A 21,926-nucleotide genomic window follows, 5' to 3' on the forward strand; every position below is an offset into this window, starting at 1 on the left:
CCATCGCGGCCATTTTATTCGAGTTTCTTTTGTGTATCGGTTCCTAGTGTATTCCCTCGTATTCGCGTTTTCTACTGTAGTACTGTACCGCGTATTTCTGCATCTTTCCCGTGTGTTTTGTTTTTTGTACGTTTCATTCCTCGCGTCCCTCCCAGTGGGCATGTTCGCCAAAGTGAAATTTCTGCAAGATGGCAAAGTATCAATCGTCCAGACAGCTCTTGTGAAGAACTTTCATCCAGCCAACGTGGCTGACTTTGAAAGGAGGACGACTTACAAAGTATTTTGGGATGGGGACGAAAACACTCGAGGTGGATACTACGATGCAGAGATCATCAAGCTGGCGGGTGAGTGATATATCCACAATGGTGGTTCAACCCTCTAGACACTCGTTTGTATGGCAGTTATGCGAATTGTCACTGCACGTCTTGGGCGAATGCACACACGGCGGAGAGTACCGGGTCGGTCAAAAGGAGAGCAGAAAACAATATTAAGTGCATGTAATTAATTAGCGATACGTTATTTGACGTTTTAAGATGTGTTGAGCAAGTATGTTTATTGGAAGAATAAGGCTATACGCACGACGTCCTGCACCTCGACCAGAAAGGACTCGCGACGCGAAAAGTTTTGGTTCTCGTATAAAACCAGCTGTCAATACGAGATTAGCGAAGTTGCACGGAGAGACACCGTCCGTCTTTCGCGGTGAGGGCCATTGCGCACTGGCGCTCACTGCCTACTAGCCTCACCCAGTGCCCGCCCACGTCGCGTGAAGAAATGGAACTCTTCGTCGAGAGGTGGCCAGTCATCTCCGCCACTCGCTGTCATAATCCTTGTTGTATATGTGCAGTCGGGGCGGGATGGGGCGGGGGTGGCCGGTCGACGGTTCTCGGGGCGCCGCCGGCGCTGCGCTGGAGCTTGGAGCGCGCCGGACTGGGGTCGAACACATTCGAGTAGGATGTGTTCAGCCCTAGCTCGGCGGGTCCCGGGCTTTGGCATGGCTCTGGGGGCCGTCCGCCTGCTGTTCGCGTTTCTTTCCGTTTCTGACTGTGCATAGTGTTGTTGTCATTAGTGTTTATTGTTTATCTACCTCCCTCCCCCTCTTTTGTTGTTGCTGTTATTTATCTCCCCCCCCCCTCTTTGTTGTTCCTAGTGTTTATTGTTCATCTACCCCCCCCCTTTTTTTTTTAAATCTAGTTTGGGTTTTGCAGGCTGTCTGGCTGCCTTTGGCCTTTCTGCCGCACCCCCGTCTCTCCCGAGTAGAAATAAATAAAATGAAATGTAGCATAGCATAGAGGTAATGCGTCTCCCTCAGACACAGCGAACCCTGGTTCAATCCCCATTGTCAACTTACTTTTCTTTTAAATTTTTTTTTTTTTAACATTGTGTTTTGTCGAGGCATTTAGCAATATTTACATTTCTTTTGTACGATTAACACTGAAAAAACCGAATGTTTTTGACGAAACTTTGCTCAGCTAATTGGTTTGGGACTCCCTTTCCAGAGGTGCATGGGGGACAGCGGGGCTTGGGTTGCCCGCTGGATGCTTCGAAGCGGGGTATACGGGGGGGTTTAATAGTTTTATATTTAGCAGCCAGCAGTTGCATACTGTCCTTGCGAGCGGCGTGGATGCAGGGGGGGAGGGGGGGGTTATCCCACCCCCCCCAGCATCCACACTGTTATCCCATCTACCTAAGTCCCTAACCACTCATGTTCATCTGTGCTGCTAAGCACAATTGAAATTGCTCCCGTGCTTGTCTAAGACACGCGCTGAAGTGCAATGAAAACTGATCTCAGCTGCTCCTAGCCTGCTCCAGAACGTAGTTTTAGCTACTCCCGACCTGCTCCAAAACAGCTGTTTCGGCTGCTCCCGTGGCTGCTCCCAAGTACATTTCATGAGTTCCACCCCTGTCTCCGTGTCGTGCGTAAAGCCACTTCCGATCAAGGTGCACGACGTTGTGCGTATAGCCTTAGTCTTATTGCAATTGTTTGTTAGTGTTCACTGAGCAGGGAGTGACGTAGATACAAGCGTTCGTCGGCATTTTTAGTACAGTTCCAATAGGTCAGTGGTCTCAAACTCGTTTGAGGGTGAGGGCCAGATAGCCCATACTGGAAAGTTGGAGGGCCTCCGTAAGACGGGGGGGGGGGGGGGGGGGGTAGGGGGGGGTGAACATTTTAATGAGAAGAGACCTCGTGCCCTATGCTTTTTGTAAACTCACAGTTTTGCCAGTGACATTTTTAAATTTGATTTGTGTATATGACAACTTTGGGCACTGACCTGATGTGATAACAGAAATTAAAACTACACTGCCCCGCCAACGTGCTGGCATTTTTAGTAGAACAAGAGAGCAAGTAATCTATCGTTCCCAGCTCAACATGTCTTTAAAAAACAATAATTTAATTTGGCAGTTCTTGAATTCCTCACTATTTTTATTATAACACTCTGAACAAATACTCGTCTTTTATTGTGATGTTTTTTTGAAGGTGAGAATCCCGAGCTCATGGCTTTATCTTTAGCACTTGCTCCTGCTAAGCGAGAGTTTGCGCAGCCGAAATGTATCCTTCAACGAATAGCTCGAGGTTGTAGACAGGTAGCGGAATTTTCGTACATTACAGAAAAGCTGGGAAGCAAAGAATAAAGCGAAACAAAGGGCAAATTAACAGAGAAAAGTATAAACCATGTGAAGAGGTGAAAAGAGCGGAGCTACTTTCCGAGCGAAAATGAATCGACGAGATGAGATCACTATGACACATGTCATTTCTAGCGCTCGAGACATGAAAATCGCTGAGGAGCGGGCCTGCGGGCCGCTTCTCAGCGAGTCGGGGACCGCGTGTTTGAGACCCCTGCAATGGGCAGACTGCCAACTGTCAAAAATCAGCAGGAAAGTATATTTAAGATGGCATTTCGAATTTATTTGTTGACTTCTGATCACATGTCCACTAGATACCAAGGAGAAGCTGTCGGAGCCATCAGCCAGGCGGGAACGGGCATCAGAACCAGCAGCCAAGCGGTCCTCCAGCTTAGAAAAGTCAGGAACCCTGACGGAAGTGAGTCATGATACCTATTCAGGGGTCACACTGCGATTTCGAGACTTCAGACATATAGTTGTGGGAGAGTCTCAGTCGCTTCCAGAACGAACAACTATAACCTTTTTTCCTTTCTGCATTTTTTTTTCAACTTTTACTGTCCCGAGCAAGCCTTGCACTGGAGCAAGATTTCGTCCCACTGGTTCTTGAGAATTTTCTTTGTTTTAAGACGATCAATGGTTTTGCCTGAAAATACCTGACCCATTCCGGCAGTAAAATAGAGAATTTTTATTTCAGTGTCCCTTTAATGGAAATCTTGCAAATGAAACAAAGTACTGCAAGTATGTGCTTGTTTAGTAAATCACCCTTTCCGTTTCAGAAAAAAAAATCTGAGGTGCGGTGTAAAAAGCCAAGTTGAAAAGGAGCTGGTGGAGTATCTGGGTGACTCGGAGGAGGAAAAGGAGGAGGAGAACCCAGAGGTGCTGAGGTTGAGGGCCAAGCTCGACAAGCGGGCAGCAAAGATTCGCCGCCTGAAGGCCGAGAACGAGGGCCTGCTTAAACTAAACCACGAGCTGCAGCTTGCTCTTTGCGCAAAAGTGCTTGGAAAAGGTAAATGCTGTTTACTTAGTTCACAATATGTAGATAGTGATCCTGCATCCATTTCGATTGTACTGGTGTTTTGATGGAAAAGGTAAAAGGATACTCAAATCTAAAAGAAATGCATAAACATTGCCAGGTGTCGAAAGCGCGGCCACATTGGTTAAAAAGAGAAACATGAAAAATATAGAGTGGGCAAGCTCACAAGGCATGAAAGCTTAAAAAAAGAAAGATATGTGCAATCCCCACTTTAGGGGTGTGGTGAAACTTGCTACCATCTCATGCAGCAGATTGCCGACAACTCATGATCATCTTGTACAGTGCTTTTTCTTGACTTTAACACGGCTTTAAGAAAGTTGTCAAGAACAATTCCAATTACACCAGCAGCCAGTGGGTGCGACAGCATTATTTGATTGAATGGGCGCGAATGAGCACCTTTGTATTTTAGACGGCAGCTTGTGCCGCCTGGTCGGTGGTAGCAAAATGCATGAGTGTCGACTACGTATGCAGCCATCTGCTATATGGCACAAGCTCCTGTGTGGTACAGCTGTGTATACTATTGCAACAATACCGAATGGTTTGTAAAGTTTGTGTATGCTGTCCTTCTCGATGCCAAACTTCATATCATGCTTATTTGGTAATTCTCGAAATTTATGGACAATCAGGTCTAAACAATGTCTGGGACTCTAGGTTTATTCAGTGTTTGAGTTATACCGCTGTCACACGGGAAAAATAATGTCATTACCAGCAAATGACATTCGGCCTGAAGTGTCTTTCGTTTGCTGCCATACGGCAGTATTTAATGACATTTACTGGAAATGGCATTCACTACTGATTGAGTTATGCCGAACTCATTCGCAGTCACTTTCATGCAAACTGTGTTATCTCGACAGCAGAGACACTGTAGGGCGCAGTAATCTGAGATAATAATAACAAAAGCTTTTAGCCTTTCCACTTTGGTGAAGAAGGAAGACCAGCGGAGTTGTACTATGGTGGGAATGAAGTATTGGCCGGCCACAAGTCAGCAAGCCAGAGTGGAAAGGCTCGAAAGGTTGCATCAACTATGAGTGACGGCGGCAAGCAGACAACCGACAAACACAACACTCTGGACAGCTACGCCATCTATGAGTGACGGCGGCAACCAGAGTTTTGTGTTAACATTTCTTTTGCGGTGGACACGATCCTGGGGAAACTAGCCCTATAACAGCTCCGCTGTAAAAGGTACAAATTACGAGTTATTCAGACATATGTTAGTAGATATGCATTTTTTTTTCTTTTTTTAACTAAAAGACAGTAGAGTGCAGAATGTAAAATAATTACTCGTGTTCTCATCCACCAAATTTGGCGCCTGATGGTCGGCCATGTTAGTTTTAAGTCGACAACGGCGGTTTCGGCGTTTTGATCACGTTTTGGCTATGGATCTCCCCGCTTCAATGCGAGCTGCTTCTGAGGCAGAAAAACCAAATCAGAAAGCCCACTGGTCTGCAGCTGAGACGTTTGCCCTCGTAAGAGCAGGGGAAGAACACTTGTAAGACTTGAGCCACCGCAAATGAGCACGCGAGCAAACAGTGCTGAACGTTTTGCAACATGTTTTGCAGCTCCCACTTTTAATTTGTGTCTCTGCAGTTCTGTGCGATCTTTCGCACGTAGACACATTAGTACGGTTGCCAGAAGTCAAGCACATGCAAAATCACCAGGTTCACGCTCTAATAACAGCCGTGGCACCACAGGGGCTATGTTGCTACATCGCAATGTAGCTTCGGCTTCGAATTGCTGCGTTGGTGTCCAATCCGGAACCTACAATAATGCTAATAATATAACAAAGTAATACCATCCAGCGTAAGATCTGCTTATTATTGTGTTTAAATAATCTAGGAGACAGTTCCAAGCTATAGACCAGGGGTTCTCAAACTGGGTTCCGAGAGCTAGTCTCATGGGTTTCGCAAACACCTAAATTTGACCTTCCTGCCCCTCCGTCCCCCACGCCGTGGTCTGCGCGGCAGGATCATGCAAAGCGCCTTCATCTCACTTTGTACTAACATTGCGAATGATATGGTGGCAATATATGAGAAGCAAGCGAAATTGCCTACGATTGTGCTTCTGTTGCTTCTTGGACGGCAAAAATTTGAGGCAGTTTTTTTTGGTTTCCTGGGGTTCCGTGGGACCAAAAGGTTAGAGAACCCTGCTAAATGTTTAAGAACCCTGCTACAGGCAGTGCTTTTTTTCTAAAATATAATAATGTAATAGTTTGCTACAATGACTGGTGTTCAATCATCATCATGGAGTCTAATGACGTTAAACATGTATGTGCAGCACGGTCTGCAAGAATAATGACATTCGCTGAAAATGACATTGATTTCCCTGTGTGCCAGGGGTATTGTTGACATACCGAAAGGTTACAACAATTGTGAGGATGGCTGTTGTTGAAGAAACATGTACCTAGTGTCGTCATTTGTATTGTTTGCAGATGTACAGTTCATGCCCAGGTAGCCGTTATAATTAAGGGAAGTCAGCCTAATGGCTGACTTCCCTTAATTTGCCATCCACTGCTGGTTTATTGTATGTGGGACAGACCTCTTTTACAATTGATTCAGGTGACATTATTTGGTCCCAGAAACAGAGTGCATTTATTGCAGATGGGTGAAACTGTTTCGGCATAGCATTATATTGAGCCTTTTAAGCGGGAAGTTTGATCCATGAAAGAGGTCATTAGATGGAACTGATACATATTTCTAGTGTGCTAGGCATGATATTGGATGTTGGATTATTCTTAGCCCTTCCTGAACAAGTGCCAGGGGTCGCTGTAACAGCGGCTGTTCAAGCGGGGATCTCCGTGCCCATTGGAGGTAAGAAACATTTAGTAGTGCTTGTCACCAGCATTGTACTGAGCTTTATGAACAACTGGATTATTTTCAGCCTCACCTAGGCGAGTCCCAGCTCCACCTAGGCCAGTCCCAGTGGCAGACGCGGCCAAAGATGGTAAGAAACATTTAGTAGCGCTTATCACCAGCATTGTGCTGTGAGTTTTATGAACAACTGGATTATTTTCAGCCCCACTTAGGTCAGCCCTAGTAGCAGCTGCGGCCAATGGAGGTAAGAAACATTTAGTAGCACTAATCACCAGCATTGTACTGCAAGTTTTATTAACAACTGGATTATTTTCAGCTCCACCTAGGCCAGTCCCAGCCCCACCTAGCCCAGCCCCAGTGGCAGCTGTGGCCAGTGGAGGTAAGAAACATTTAGCAGCTATTATTTTATCAGGATTGTGCCTTGTGTTTCTAAAAATGAGTTGTTCTCAGCTCTGTGAGTGACGCATGTGATCTTGCTGTTGGCGATCTTGCCTGACGCACGCATTACTTGGGTTTGGGTGCATCTGGCGGGAGCTTGCTACAGACTTGTAAATTTTTAGATAATTAGTCAAACTTTTGGACAAGTGGCAAAGTGAATCGTGTTGAATCAGCTTTATATGGTGACGAAATCACTATGAATATGCATCACAGTGTTCATGAAAAGTTCATGCAGTGATGGTTATCTGCATAGTGACGACAAAATTAAGCACATTTTGACATAAAGACTGACAATATCTTTGTGCTTGGTACTGCAGCTTTAGTATGAATGATTTAGTAAGAATCAAGGTTGCTTACTGCTTGAGACCATTTATCACTAAGACAAGCTTTGCGATCGTAGTGTTTATTTGTAAAGCCAGTCTTTAGGTAATTGCAGTCACACGGCCAAAGTTGTTTTCTACGACACAGATTGGCAGAAAGTTACGAACATAAACTTTTTTATTTTTTGCATATTGTTTCATGTCACGATTTGAAATGTGACCATGTGCTTATGCCAGATATGGCTAGCAGCGACCAAAACGAGTCGCAACTAACTGGTCCACCTGACGCAGAAAGAGAGCCGATTGTGCAGAAAATGCGAGTGTGGAAAGCAGCTTCCGAATGCCAACACTCAGCATAATGTCATGCTGAGTTCATAGCGTTTATTCTTCCTTGGGGTTGCTCTGTTTCACCATTCACGCAACGCTTTACGGTTTACCGAGCCTTCTCCATTTCACAAAGGCCACTAGAACAGTCGGGCGTTACAAGGAAGACAAAGAAAACTAAATCGCCTAAAAATAGCATGAGGACCCAAACTGGCGCCTGCGACAATATATCCTCATGATTTGTTGATGTGGAATGCCGCGCTTTCTGCCTACACCCCGATGCGCATGAGTAATGCTGCTAGGGGGCACACCGGATGGCTTGTAGAATTGTTGTATATGGTCCTTTCTAGTGCCAAAATTCATGACTTTATATGAAGTTACTAGCCAGGGCTGCTGGAAACACCTTTCTCTGACCCGACCTTTTTGATCAGTTGCAGGACTACCTGCGGGAGATGCTGGAGGGCCCGACTGCCCACCACGTAAGTTATTTATGGCCCGACCTTTGGGTACTCGGATGTTTATCGTACTAACAGAACCCATTCTTTAGTCAACCGGCGGAATCTTCCTGTACCTCCCATTGGGACTCCAATTGCAGACGGCAGCGCCAAATCTCCCCTAACGGGCGTTGGGTTTCTCCAAAAGGAATAAGAAAAAGACAAAACAATACGCGTGCTGTCGTCATGGCAACCGCTTGGTTATGGGGGAGGGTGTGAGAAGTGTTGTGCCTCCTCTACCTCTCTTTCACCCTCGGCGACAAAAGGATGCAAGTTCGTTCGGAGTTCGAAGCAGCCTCCGAACTCCAAACGAATTTGCATCCTATCTTGTTCTTCTACAAAACAATGTAATCTTTTGTAGAAAAAAAAAAAAAAAGTGTGCGTTTTTTGCGAATGTCTGACGCTTCCGAAACGATTGCACTTGACTTTGCGTCGTTCGATTGAGATCGGCTTGGCAGCAGTGCATGTTCAGTGACAGCCACTTCTCATTAAATCGTCAATCAATGGATGCAGAGTGCGCCCAGCCGGTGCTGTTTCGCGGCTTAAGATGTGCGCACATCGCCATTCTGAGCACAAGTCCAAACTTCTTTTGCAAGTTCTTTTTTTATTAGGCACGCTTTTTATACAGAAAAAAATTTTTACTGCACGGCACAACAAAGTAACAAAATCTACACAAAACTACTATTCAAGTATTCACAGACTTGCAATCACCCATTTAACTTTGCAGTAGTTAGCGACTGTGATTCGATCGCCACGGTCTCTCGCAGGTTCCTTCTGCAGCGCCAGCTGCTCCACGCACATGCTAGCGAGCTGCGGTGCTCTAACACCGATATTGCCTACACCGCTCATTTTAAGATAAATGCCCTGTCCCTTCTGACCTTCTACAATAACTCTACCATAATGAAACATGCAGCAGCAAGTTTTCGGCAATCCGAAACTGTATAATCAAAAGTATAGCAGCCCGTCTTTACCTTTCGTCATTCGGGAACCCAAAGGACTTGGCAGAGCTGTTGCCACTGGAATTAGAGCACCACTGAGTCGAGCAATAGACAAGGTTCCGTTTGCTCGGTGTACTGGTAGAAGAAATAGACCGATAACCAACAGGTCTATTTTAGACCTGTTGTATGCCTTCACCATCCTCGCCTTGTTCTTAAGAATGGTTATAAAGCGTGTGCATCTCAAAACGGCCCAAACTACTGTGGCGCAACGACAAGAACCCCTCCTGATCAGTGACGCAGATCAGGAACTCTACGCGAGATGACAGTGGCGCCTTTGGTAAGCGTGCCAAAGCTAAAAAAACAAAGTGCACAGACTAGAAAAAAAGGAAACAAAACAACAGACGTGTGCCATGTTCGTTTTTGCTGCTGGATAAGGATGCCAACTTGTGCCGCCTAGCAACTAAAAAGTAAACCTGGAAGACCAAATCGGCCGGGCAGGCAAGCGCGAGCGCTCTTATTATCGGATTATATTTTACAGCGGCGCTGTTAAGGGCTTGGTTCCCGAGGATCGTGTCCGGTACAAAACACTTGTCGACAAAAACGCCTCTGGACAGCTACTGCCATCTATAAGCGACGGCGGCAAGCACACAACCAGTCTGGTGGCCGCCGTCGCTGGTAGATGGCGGCAACCTTTCCAGCTATCATAGAAGAATGGATTGTTGGGCGGCGCGTTGGTGGGAATTCATCGTAGAAAACAGTGCGAAAACAGACGACGACAAAGAAGAAGCACACGTAACGAGCGCAGCGCTCGTCACATGTGTTTCTTTGTCCTCGTCTGTTTAGCACACTGTTTCCTACGCTCTTGTCAGTTTCGGTTTGGACTTACGATGGGTCAGCCGCGTGCCCTTTTGGGGAAAGAAGACTGGCTGCGGAAAGAGCGGCGACGTACGCAGCAGTGCGAATGGGTCCGTAACCACCGCAAAGCCGCTGTCGCCTCGACTTCACTACGTCGAGCGCTTCAGATTCCCTTGCCAAAGAAGAGCACATCGCTTGCCTGGAAAGCCGCCGCCGAGAACAAAACCAGCGATGTAAAGGGCGTGGGCAGGCCAACACCACGGATGACGATCGTGCCACGGAGGCCAAACGCAAGTGCGAGGCCCGGCGACGACTGCACTCCACGCCGGCAAAACAGTTGCCGGGCGCGACGGTGATGTTCCAGAGGGAGTCCGTGGATTACCCGTCTGGCGTCTCGTGCACCGTGTGCGACCTAAAGCTCCTTCATGTTTCGAAAGTAGCGCAAGGTGCATCGATACACGAGGCACGTGCAGCCCTTGGGAAGATCATGGTGGCACAGCGCAGCACTGAGTTAGATTTCAAACGCCATGAATTTCTCAGAAGTGGGTGCGGCACATGCCTCGAGCATTTCTGCAACAATGAATGGCGCCACTTTTCCCAGGATAGACAGGCTTTAGTGCAACCGACTCTGGGTCAACGGAGACGTATCCACGATCGGCGGCGTGTCGGACAAGAAGAATCGGGAAACGGGCGCGTGCGCGTTGCAGCAGTGTATCGAGTGCAGCTCCGCTGGTCTTCCCTCTTCACGAGAGTGGAAAGGCTGAACGTTTTTCATGAAAAGTTACGGAACCATGGAAATATTGCAAATTATACATATATATGTATATAATTATACAAATTTCAAACCAACCAAGATGAATTATCGGGGTTCTACTAGATGTTTTACTGCGTGTTCCACTAGTGAAGCTCTTGCAAAGAGTTTCTTCAAGCTCCTAGAGTATAGAAAAATCTGAATACTAACATGATCCTGTTTGCATTTGTATTAATGTTCAAATTCAAAAGCTTTACACTGTCATAACTTTAGTTAATGTGAAATTGTTTTTCAGTTGCTGAGGTGGACGGCCTTGCTAAGAACGAGATCGTGGATCACACCATCGGCCTCCAAAATGAGGAAGAAATGGTAAAATAAAAATTTTTTCGCAGTTCCATGCAATGTATGGTATACCGTATAATCGCGTGTCAGGGCCGCACCCCCATATTTAGAACAAAGCATTGCAAAAAAAAAAAAAATTACTGAAATTATTTGCGTATGCACCGCACCCCCTTGTTTTTGAGGCGTGCCGACTGTAATGCCACGTTTTCTATGAATTTGTATCGCTAGGTGGCACTAGCCTCTGCCGGAGCACATAGCAGCACGTGTCCGCATCTCTGATATCTGCTCTCCACTCATCCGTATCACCGTATGGCATAATGGCTGTCGACCTCGATCATGGTCGGCGGCACAAATGGGATGCGTTTGTGTTGCAGCAAGCCGTTGAGAAAAGATAAAGGATATGTCAGGTTCCGTGGCAAGCGCGAGGAATGGGGATTTAGCGGGCTCGGCTCGCGCGTGCACTAAGTTTTCGAACACCACTGTATGCTTTGCGGAGGTTTCCTTTTGTTTTTCGATTTGTGTCAAAGTGTCGCAATTTGTCTGCCTTTTCGCGCAATCTGAGAGCTATGGGCAAGTACCACTTCAACAGTCATACGGGATTGAAGTCAAAAGTTGCCGCGCATGCTATCAAGTACGGGAAAAAAAAAAAAAAGATGCGTATTGCGCAGTATGTAAACTAATTAAATCCGACTGACGATTGAGTTTGAATTCCGGAGTGAAGGCGTTTCTGACCAGTGCAGCCGAGTGTGCTCATGTACGTTCATTTCGGAATGTGGATACAGATATTTTTTTATTTTTTTTAATCCGTGTATGGGGCTGCACATAGAAAATTTGCCCTCAAACCGGGAAAAAATAGTGCGGCCCTTACACGAGTTAATGCGGTACATTAAAAGAACAGGGTGGTGTACGCACAGTAGATTGAATTGATTGCTACCATAAGCCTTTAAAACATTATTGTAGCCAGGCTCTTAATTGTAGTTATAGCCAGGGCCTGCAAATGTTTTATTGTCACGCTCACATGATGCAACTAGGGGTTACATACCTGTTTGATGCAAGTGACATGAAGCTTTGTGGGCTCATCAACTTTGCAGATGCCCATGTGGATGAGAATTTAAAGGTAGTACTGTTTTAAATTTAAAGGCCTAAATTTTATACCTGTAATTATTTAGTGCTTTTTAGATGCACCTTCTTGGAGAATACAGGACTACTTTGTGTCAACTCGACTGGTATGTGTAAAAATTTCTCGGTTTTGTTTATTGCAGATCCATGCTGGGCAAGGAGTCTACATCAATCAAGAATCCTGGATGGAGATGCAGAAAGCGGAGAGCGACTCTATGTTTTGTAAAATCACGGCCTCTTCCATTTGGCCAGTGGAAGTGCTTTTAGAGAAGTCAGTGACCGGCACCCTCTCAAACAAAGCAAAAGCAGCGGGGCAAGAAAAAGCATTTGCCCCACTTACTCCGCACAAGGTGCAGGCTCTCTCAGGTAAGCAAGCATTTTGTTTAAAATCTTGATACAATCCTCGCGGGGTCGCGTAAAATATTTCATGCTAAATTCGTATCAACAAAAGCGAAATGAAATTTATATTTTGAAGCACAAGGAATGCATTACCATGGATTTATTTATGGCAGAAAATATCTTGTATGTAATTTGCACGATTCTAACATGCCCCCGATAGTAACACACAGTTATATTCAACCCATGAATATTAAAAAAATTGGTGCCGATTCTACTGCGCAGATAAAATATGACGGCTGAACAACATACACCTCATAAAAAGCATGTTATCAAACTCACATACTCGAAAGTGCCCACACTGGGTGCTATTGAAGCCCTACATCGAACACTCTCGATATTCGGTTCCTTTGTCTTTCCAACCAAGCTCGCATGTCACCGTGGACCACACCGAAGACACGACCAACACCACTCGGTTTTCTCTTTTTGCCAGTGCGATCACTTTTTTTAGAGGTAACCTTAAAGTAAAATTGGTTTTTTTTTTAAGGTTGAACCACGATTCCACAAGATCGCAAAAACAAAACAGCGAATTTGGATTCAGATTGGATTTGATTTGAAGCATGTGTTGATGGTGATGGGGCTGGCCACTTCGCACAGTTCTTTTAGCATTTTGTTTAGTTTTAGTTTTTGTGTCCGATTGTAAAACGCATTTAATTTTGAGCTCACGTCTTTGAGTAAACAAAGTGCGGCTGATCCCTGGCAGCAGCCGGCAATCAGCTGCCCGGAGCCTTGGGAGCTTACAGTCACCGATTGTGGCCTCCTTACCATTATCAGATGCGGGGCATGCATTCATATCAGTGGTTGCAGCATGTCGAGGTATTTGGAATACCAGAAAATTTTCACGTTGTATGCATTGCGCTTTGACCGGGGAATTTGTGAATTCATTTCATTCTGAAATTCATACCAATTAGTATCACCGAGATTTTACTCTAGTAGGTTGTCCGCTAACACCCGGACGTGTGACCTGCCAAGAATGAAAGTCAAACATAACAGATAATAACCGTAAATAATAATTGCACATTTTTATTTTGAAAAGATGGTTTTATTTTTCGTTCTAAGCCGCAAACTCGAGCAAGCGCTCGAAGAGAAGTCAACGGAGTGTGCGATGCGTCGTGGGTTATCCGGCAAAGTTGCGGTTCGGTTGCATGGTGGTGTAAACATGCTACAGCCTAGCCATTTGAAACACCTTTGGGCTTTGCATGGACCAACGTGGACTAAGCCAACTAAGCGCCCACGTGTGAGATAAGTCATGTCTAGGTCATCGTGTTCAGGGCGAGATTACTCCAACAGTTGAGTTACCTCCAAAGAGCGGCGCTGCTCCGATGTGTAGTGCAGCTACGTAGCGGTTTCTGTTATGTCACCACTATGTCACAAGATCTCTAACCTTGCTAGATTACTTCCCAACGAAGCTTTGGGGGCATCCACCAGGTGCACATTGAAAGACTGTTTAACTAGCTTTAAATTTAGTTTTCTCGTGCCTTTCAACGAAAGATTGTTGTTTTCAAGGTGATACTGCAACTTAGCCCATATCCAAGCTAGCAAATGAGCTCTGGAATTCCGTTTCCGTGCCCCTTTAAGATTTACTCTAAGCTACATTCTGGACTTTGTGTAACTTCTTGTGCAAGCACATTTTTTCGAAAAGCACCAATTAATTCCTAGAGGAATTTAACTTCGGCATTATGAAAACTTGTTTGTTTTGCTTTATCTACTTATTTTTCTTAGTGGGGACACATGCATCAGATTAAAATTCAAAGCAGCATGTTGAACTAAAAGAGAAATGTGCAAAAATGCAGGAACAAACATTCCCTTGTTTTTAATAGCCTACGCTACGAAAGGTATTCACTTATATTGGCTATTAGTTTCAGGGAAGAAAAGCAACATAAACTGTTCCTCTTAGCATTTGCATTTAATTTTCTTATGGTCATAATCGACTTGCTGACATGTATATTCGTGGTGTGAAATGCACTTTTTATGATGTATGCCAACTGTAGGGGGTAAATGTTCTGAACTCATTTAAACCATCAGTTTCTCTTTTTTGTTCAAGTGACTCCGAACCTAAGGATTGCTTTGTTATGGAGATCTCAGATTGTTATATTGGTTAAGTAAAGAAATAATGATTTGGAGTCTTTTAGAAGGTTAAGCAAAAACAAGCAGCTATAATATCCTGAGGGTAACCTAACTTAAAATTTAAAGTTAGGTGAACATATAAGGTAGACTACCTCATAGAGTGCTACCAAAAAGGGTTATAAATATTGTAGCCAGGCCATGAATGGACGATCTTTTAAGGAATGTGAAAGATTGTTTTTATATAGAACTGCACTGGTTGTTTCTGCTGTTCATAATTCTATTTTTAAATTCTGTGGCCTGTCTAAGCTGTTACCACAGCGAGAGATGAGGACCAAATGTAAGCAGTTTTCAGTGTTCATTGTCTACTTATCTCCAGTTGCAGCTCCTGTTTCTTACAAAGTCACTGGCCTAGCAGTGAGATTTATAGACATGGGTTACCTGTTTTGTGCTTAAAAGAATCTAACGAAAGCCAGGGTGGGAGTGGAACATGCATCAGGATGCTGCGGTACTTTTGCTTTTATGGTAATCTCTGAACTGTCTAAATTCTAAGGTGCCAGCTGCCAGTTAACTGCTTCCATTGAGACTAATTTACACTTGGTCTTCTTAAACTATGACCCTCCAGCCTGTGTGTATGGTGTTCTACAATGTTTTAAAGGGATGCTGAACAAAAATCTGGATTCCGCAAAACACGGCGGCAAAAGCGTGCAACAGGATGCTACGAACACCAAAACATCACTCAGACAGAGATATCTCGAATGGATGACCGTATTTAAAAAAAAAAAGAGGCGCATTTGACAGATATGTTTACGTCTTGTTTTTCCAAGAAAGAGAGGGAATGGCCTCGCGTCTTCTCCGCCTCGCCGCTTTGAGGGGGCAAAGCGAAGAAAGGAGGAAACGAGATATCTTCACATCACGTGCCTCGTCGGCCTCATTCAATCTCAACCTCTTTTTCTAAAAATACGGCCATCCATTCGAAATGTTGCCTTACTAGTAGTGTTGTAGGGATTGTAGCGTCCCGCCTACAGCTCCTGCTCTGTATTCTGAAGTCCAAATTTTGGTTCAAAATTCCTTTAGGTCTGAGCACTGCAAAGAATTATTACCCTGGATTTTCCATATTCCAGGCTGCTTTTGGCTATACCTAAGGGAGAGGGGGTACCGCCAGGCTGAAAGGGCAGCCCGGCACCAGAAGATGCGCCGGTACCTGTCCGAAAAGCTGTCGGATCTGAGGAGAAATCGCTAAAAAGGTATGTGCTTGTATAGTATAACTTTCTTAATTAAGTAACATACTATTTTGGGTCTCAAGTTTACAAGCAATTATTTTAAATTATGGTATAGATAAATTATTTAGAGGTTAATATATCTCTAAATATTTATGCAAACAACTTTAAAGTAGTGTGTTGATCAGCTGACCACTTGAAAAGGCTGTGGGTTGCTTGATTGCTATTGCTACTCCGTCAGGCTGTGCTCAATTAATCCCCAAAACGTTGCATGGTAACACAATTACAATGAAGCATGTCACTCTTACTGTCCCTCTGTCGTCTCTCGGCCCACTCTTTTGTTGACGTATGTCAATAATCTTCCTGTGTTTGGTCTCATTGGTCACTAAATTGCCCTTGATATGTCCAGGCTCATCCCTTTGCCCTGTCCTGCCCCAACGTATGGTCCCGCCACGGACTGCTCATGCTGCTGCAGGTCTGCCATCGCTTGCACTCGATGCAGCCTTTTCACCGTTTTTTTATATTAATTTAGCTTAAGTTATATATTGGAAATACTGTTGAAATGGAACAAATGTATTATTGCAGCCAATACGAGCTGAAATGCCACTACGCGTGGCGCACGATACTATGAGAGTTGTCTCTCGGATTGTTCAGTAAACCTCAGCATGCGCTGAGGTGGAGACAAATCGCTTGCGCTCATTGCACCACTATGCCGTTCCGTGTCAAAATCTAGCTCATAGTGGTGCAATGAGTGCAATCAGCAATCTGCCTAAACCTCAGCAAACACTGAGGTTCGCTGAAAAATCTGACAGGTGGTGCTGATAGTACCCCATGCCACGCGTCATGGCATTTCAACTCATATTAGTCACGATGTTACTTCCTCAAATGTTGTGGTTTTTCTGTACCATATGCTCCCAGCAAAGCAATGTATAATGTCATAATTTCATAATAAACATATCAAAGCAACGCAGCTTGTTTGACTTTATTCTTATTAGTAGCTGCATTTGCCGTACTCATACATCAGGCTGGTGATTACTAGTGTGCAGTGGACAATATAATTCAATTCTAAGTGGGACATGCATTTCGTCACGCTCCAAACATGGCGTAATTAAATTTCCACATTATGCATTCACATATTGTCGTGCTTTGCACTCAACCATTTGTTTAAGTGGTGGCCAACTCGAACTTCAATGTTTCAAATTAGCCATCAAACCACCATAATCCAATTATTAAAAATGGACGTCCCAAAATACGACAGGTTATTCGACCATCAGACCATCAGACCATCAAACCATCACACCATCAAACCATCAAACCATCAAACCATCAAACCATCACACCATCAAACCATCAAACCATCAAACCATCAAACCATCAAACCATCAAACCATCAAACCATCAGACCATCAGACCATCAAACCATCAAACCATCAGACCATTAGCCGTCCCAAAATACGACTCCATCAGACCATCAGACCATCAGGATTTTCCTGATGGTCTTTTCGATAGGGGTCTCTCGTCAGGCCGTGCTCTCTCCAATAATTCGCTTTAAAGAGGCAATAGCCGAGATCGTGGTCACGGTGAACGAATAAAACGGCGCCAAACGTCTCTCGTCAGGCCGTGCTCTCTCCAATAATTCGCTTTCACCGAGGCAATAGCCGAGATCGTGGTCACGGTGAACGAATAAGACCGCGCCGAACGTCTCTCGTCAGGCCGTGCTCTCTCCAATAATTCGCTTTCACCGAGGCAATAGCCGAGATCGTGGTCACGGTGAACGAATAAAACGGCGCCAAACGTCTCTCGTCAGGCCGTGCTCTCTCCAATAATTCGCTTTCACCGAGGCAATAGCCGAGATCGTGGTCACGGTGAACGAATAAAACCGCGCCAAACGTCTCTCGTCAGGCCGTGCTCTCTCCAATAATTCGCTTTCACCGAGGCAATAGCCGAGATCGTGGTCACGGTGAACGAATAAAACGGCGCCGAACGTCTCTCGTCAGGCCGTGCTCTCTCCAATAATTCGCTTTCACCGAGGCAACAGCCGAGATCGTGGTCACGGTGAACGAATAAAACGGCGCCGAACGTCTCTCGTCAGGCCGTGCTCTCTCCAATAATTCGCTTTCACCGAGGCAATAGCCGAGATCGTGGTCACGGTGAACGAATAAACCCGCACCGAACGTCTCTCGTCAGGCCGTGCCCTCTCCAATAATTCGCTTTCACCGAGGCAATAGGCGAGATCGTGGTCACGGTGAATGAATAAAACCGCGCCAAACGTCTCTCGTCAGGCCGTGCTCTCTCCAATAATTCGCTTTCACCGAGGCAATAGCCGAGATCGTGGTCACGGTGAACGAATAAAACCGCGCCGAACGTCTCTCGTCAGGCCGTGCTCTCTCCAATAATTCGCTTTCACCGAGGCAATAGCCGAGATCGTGGTCACGGTGAACGAATAAAACGGCGCCAAACGTCTCTCATCAGGCCGTGCTCTCTCCAATAATTCGCTTTCACCGAGGCAATAGCCGAGATCGTGGTCACGGTGAACGAATAAAACCGCGCCAAACCTCTCTCGTCAGGCCGTGCTCTCTCCAATAATTCGCTTTCACCGAGGCAATAGCCGAGATCGTGGTCACGGTGAACGAATAAAACCGCGCCGAACGTCTCTCGTCAGGCCGTGCTCTCTCCAATAATTCGCTTTCACCGAGGCAATAGCCGAGATCGTGGTCACGGTGAACGAATAAAAGCGCGCCGAACGTCTCTCGTCAGGCCGTGCTCTCTCCAATAATTCGCTTTCACCGAGGCAATAGCCGAGATCGTGGTCACGGTGAACGAATAAAACCGCGCCAAACGTCTCTCGTCAGGCCGTGCTCTCTCCAATAATTCGCTTTCACCGAGGCAATAGCCGAGATCGTGGTCACGGTGAACGAATAAAACGGCGCCAAACGTCTCTCGTCAGGCCGTGCTCTCTCCAATAATTCGCTTTCACCGAGGCAATAGCCGAGATCGTGGTCACGGTGAACGAATAAAACCGCGCCAAACGTCTCTCGTCAGGCCGTGCTCTCTCCAATAATTCGCTTTCACCGAGGCAATAGCCGAGATCGTGGTCACGGTGAACGAATAAAACCGCGCCGAACGTCTCTCGTCAGGCCGTGCTCTCTCCAATAATTCGCTTTCACCGAGGCAATAGCCGAGATCGTGGTCACGGTGAACGAATAAAACGGCGCCAAACGTCTCTCGTCAGGCCGTGCTCTCTCCAATAATTCGCTTTCACCGAGGCAATAGCCGAGATCGTGGTCACGGTGAACAAATAAAACCGCGCCAAACGTCTCTCGTCAGGCCGTGCTCTCTCCAATAATTCGCTTTCACCGAGGCAATAGCCGAGATCGTGGTCACGGTGAACGAATAAAACCGCGCCGAACGTCTCTCGTCAGGCCGTGCTCTCTCCAATAATTCGCTTTCACCGAGGCAATAGCCGAGATCGTGGTCACGGTGAACGAATAAAACCGCGCCGAACGTCTCTCGTCAGGCCGTGCTCTCTCCAATAATTCGCTTTCGCCGAGGCAATAGCCGAGATCGTGGTCACGGTGAACGAATAAAACCGCGCCAAACGTCTCTCGTCAGGCCGTGCTCTCTCCAATAATTCGCTTTCACCGAGGCAATAGCCGAGATCGTGGTCACGGTGAACGAATAAAACCGCGCCAAACGTCTCTCGTCAGGCCGTGCTCTCTCCAATAATTCGCTTTCACCGAGGCAATAGCCGAGATCGTGGTCACGGTGAACGAATAAAACCGCGCCAAACGTCTCTCGTCAGGCCGTGCTCTCTCCAATAATTCGCTTTCACCGAGGCAATAGCCGAGATCGTGGTCACGGTGAACGAATAAAACCGCGCCGAACGTCTCTCGTCAGGCCGTGCTCTCTCCAATAATTCGCTTTCACCGAGGCAATAGCCGAGATCGTGGTCACGGTGAACGAATAAAACCGCGCCGAACGTCTCTCGTCAGGCCGTGCTCTCTCCAATAATTCGCCTTCACCGAGGCAATAGCCGAGATCGTGGTCACGGTGAACGAATAAAACCGCGCCGAACGTCTCTCGTCAGGCCGTGCTCTCTCCAATAATTCGCTTTCACCGAGGCAATAGCCGAGATCGTGGTCACGGTGAACGAATATAACCGCGCCAAACGTCTCTCGTCAGGCCGTGCTCTCTCCAATAATTCGCTTTCACCGAGGCAATAGCCGAGATCGTGGTCACGGTGAACGAATAAAACCGCGCCAAACGTCTCTCGTCAGGCCGTGCTCTCTCCAATAATTCGCTTTCACCGAGGCAATAGCCGAGATCGTGGTCACGGTGAACGAATAAAACCGCGCCAAACGTCTCTCGTCAGGCCGTGCTCTCTCCAATAATTCGCTTTCACCGAGGCAATAGCCGAGATCGTGGTCACGGTGAACGAATAAAACCGCGCCGAACGTCTCTCGTCAGGCCGTGCTCTCTCCAATAATTCGCTTTCACCGAGGCAATAGCCGAGATCGTGGTCACGGTGAACGAATAAAACCGCGCCGAACGTCTCTCGTCAGGCCGTGCTCTCTCCAATAATTCGCTTTCACCGAGGCAATAGCCGAGATCGTGGTCACGGTGAACGAATAAAACCGCGCCGAACGTCTCTCGTCAGGCCGTGCTCTCTCCAATAATTCGCTTTCACCGAGGCAATAGCCGAGATCGTGGTCACGGTGAACGAATAAAACCGCGCCAAACGTCTCTCGTCAGGCCGTGCTCTCTCCAATAATTCGCTTTCACCGAGGCAATAGCCGAGATCGTGGTCACGGTGAACGAATAAAACCGCGCCGAACGTCTCTCGTCAGGCCGTGCTCTCTCCAATAATTCGCTTTCACCGAGGCAATAGCCGAGATCGTGGTCACGGTGAACGAATAAAACCGCGCCAAACGTCTCTCGTCAGGCCGTGCTCTCTCCAATAATTCGCTTTCACCGAGGCAATAGCCGAGATCGTGGTCACGGTGAACGAATAAAACCGCGCCGAACGTCTGTCGTCAGGCCGTGCTCTCTCCAATAATTCGCTTTCACCGAGGCAATAGCCGAGATCGTGGTCACGGTGAACGAATAAAACCGCGCCAAACGTCTCTCGTCAGGCCGTGCTCTCTCCAATAATTCGCTTTCACCGAGGCAATAGCCGAGATCGTGGTCACGGTGAAGGAATAAAACCGCGCCAAACGTCTCTCGTCAGGCCGTGCTCTCTCCAATAATTCGCTTTCACCGAGGCAATAGCCGAGATCGTGGTCACGGTGAACGAATAAAACCGCGCCAAACGTCTCTCGTCAGGCCGTGCTCTCTCCAATAATTCGCTTTCACCGAGGCAATAGCCGAGATCGTGGTCACGGTGAACGAATAAAACCGCGCCGAACGTCTCTCGTCAGGCCGTGCTCTCTCCAATAATTCGCTTTCACCGAGGCAATAGCCGAGATCGTGGTCACGGTGAACGAATAAAACCGCGCCGAACGTCTCTCGTCAGGCCGTGCTCTCTCCAATAATTCGCTTTCACCGAGGCAATAGCCAAGATCGTGGTCACGGTGAACGAATAAAACCGCGCCAAACGTCTCTCGTTAGGCCGTGCTCTCTCCAATAATTCGCTTTCACCGAGGCAATAGCCGAGATCGTGGTCACGGTGAACGAATAAAACCGCGCCAAACGTCTCTCGTCAGGCCGTGCTCTCTCCAATAATTCGCTTTCACCGAGGCAATAGCCGAGATCGTGGTCACGGTGAACGAATAAAACCGCGCCAAACGTCTCTCGTCAGGCCGTGCTCTCTCCAATAATTCGCTTTCACCGAGGCAATAGCCGAGATCGTGGTCGCGGTGAACGAATAAAACCGCGCCAAACGTCTCTCGTCAGGCCGTGCTCTCTCCTATAATTCGCTTTCACCGAGGCAATAGCCGAGATCGTGGTCACGGTGAACGAATAAAACCGCGCCAAACGTCTCTCGTCAGGCCGTGCTCTCTCCAATAATTCGCTTTCACCGAGGCAATAGCCGAGATCGTGGTCACGGTGAACGAATAAAACCGCGCCGAACGTCTCTCGTCAGGCCGTGCTCTCTCCAATAATTCGCTTTCACCGAGGCAATAGCCGAGATCGTGGTCACGGTGAACGAATAAAACCGCGCCAAACGTCTCTCGTCAGGCCGTGCTCTCTCCAATAATTCG

At 46.7% G+C, this 21,926-nt stretch overlaps 1 protein-coding gene and 2 long non-coding RNA genes across 3 annotated transcripts; all 3 read left to right on the top strand.

Annotated features, from left to right (window-relative positions):
• Nucleotides 1–3,037, top strand: LOC120839174. Its single transcript, XR_005715274.2, has 2 exons — nucleotides 1–344; nucleotides 2,937–3,037. It is a non-coding gene; the product is annotated as an uncharacterized LOC120839174 (long non-coding RNA).
• Nucleotides 3,038–3,326: 289 nt separating this feature from the next.
• On the top strand, nucleotides 3,327–10,963 carry LOC120839175 (atherin-like). Its single transcript, XM_040209425.1, has 8 exons — nucleotides 3,327–3,337; nucleotides 3,399–3,628; nucleotides 6,391–6,462; nucleotides 6,533–6,595; nucleotides 6,668–6,709; nucleotides 6,782–6,844; nucleotides 7,979–8,026; nucleotides 10,881–10,963. Exons 1-8 carry the CDS (start codon nucleotides 3,327–3,329, stop codon nucleotides 10,961–10,963), a joined length of 612 nt encoding a protein of 203 aa, XP_040065359.1.
• Nucleotides 10,964–12,194: 1,231 nt separating this feature from the next.
• LOC120839172 lies at nucleotides 12,195–16,674 on the top strand. The gene is made up of 3 exons (XR_005715273.3): nucleotides 12,195–12,412; nucleotides 15,631–15,753; nucleotides 16,136–16,674. It is a non-coding gene; the product is annotated as an uncharacterized LOC120839172 (long non-coding RNA).
• The last annotated feature ends 5,252 nt before the right edge of the window (nucleotides 16,675–21,926 follow it).

This window comes from Ixodes scapularis, unplaced genomic scaffold, assembly GCF_016920785.2.
Source record: "Ixodes scapularis isolate PalLabHiFi unplaced genomic scaffold, ASM1692078v2 ptg003905l_1__unscaffolded, whole genome shotgun sequence".
Classification (NCBI taxonomy): domain Eukaryota; kingdom Metazoa; phylum Arthropoda; class Arachnida; order Ixodida; family Ixodidae; genus Ixodes; species Ixodes scapularis.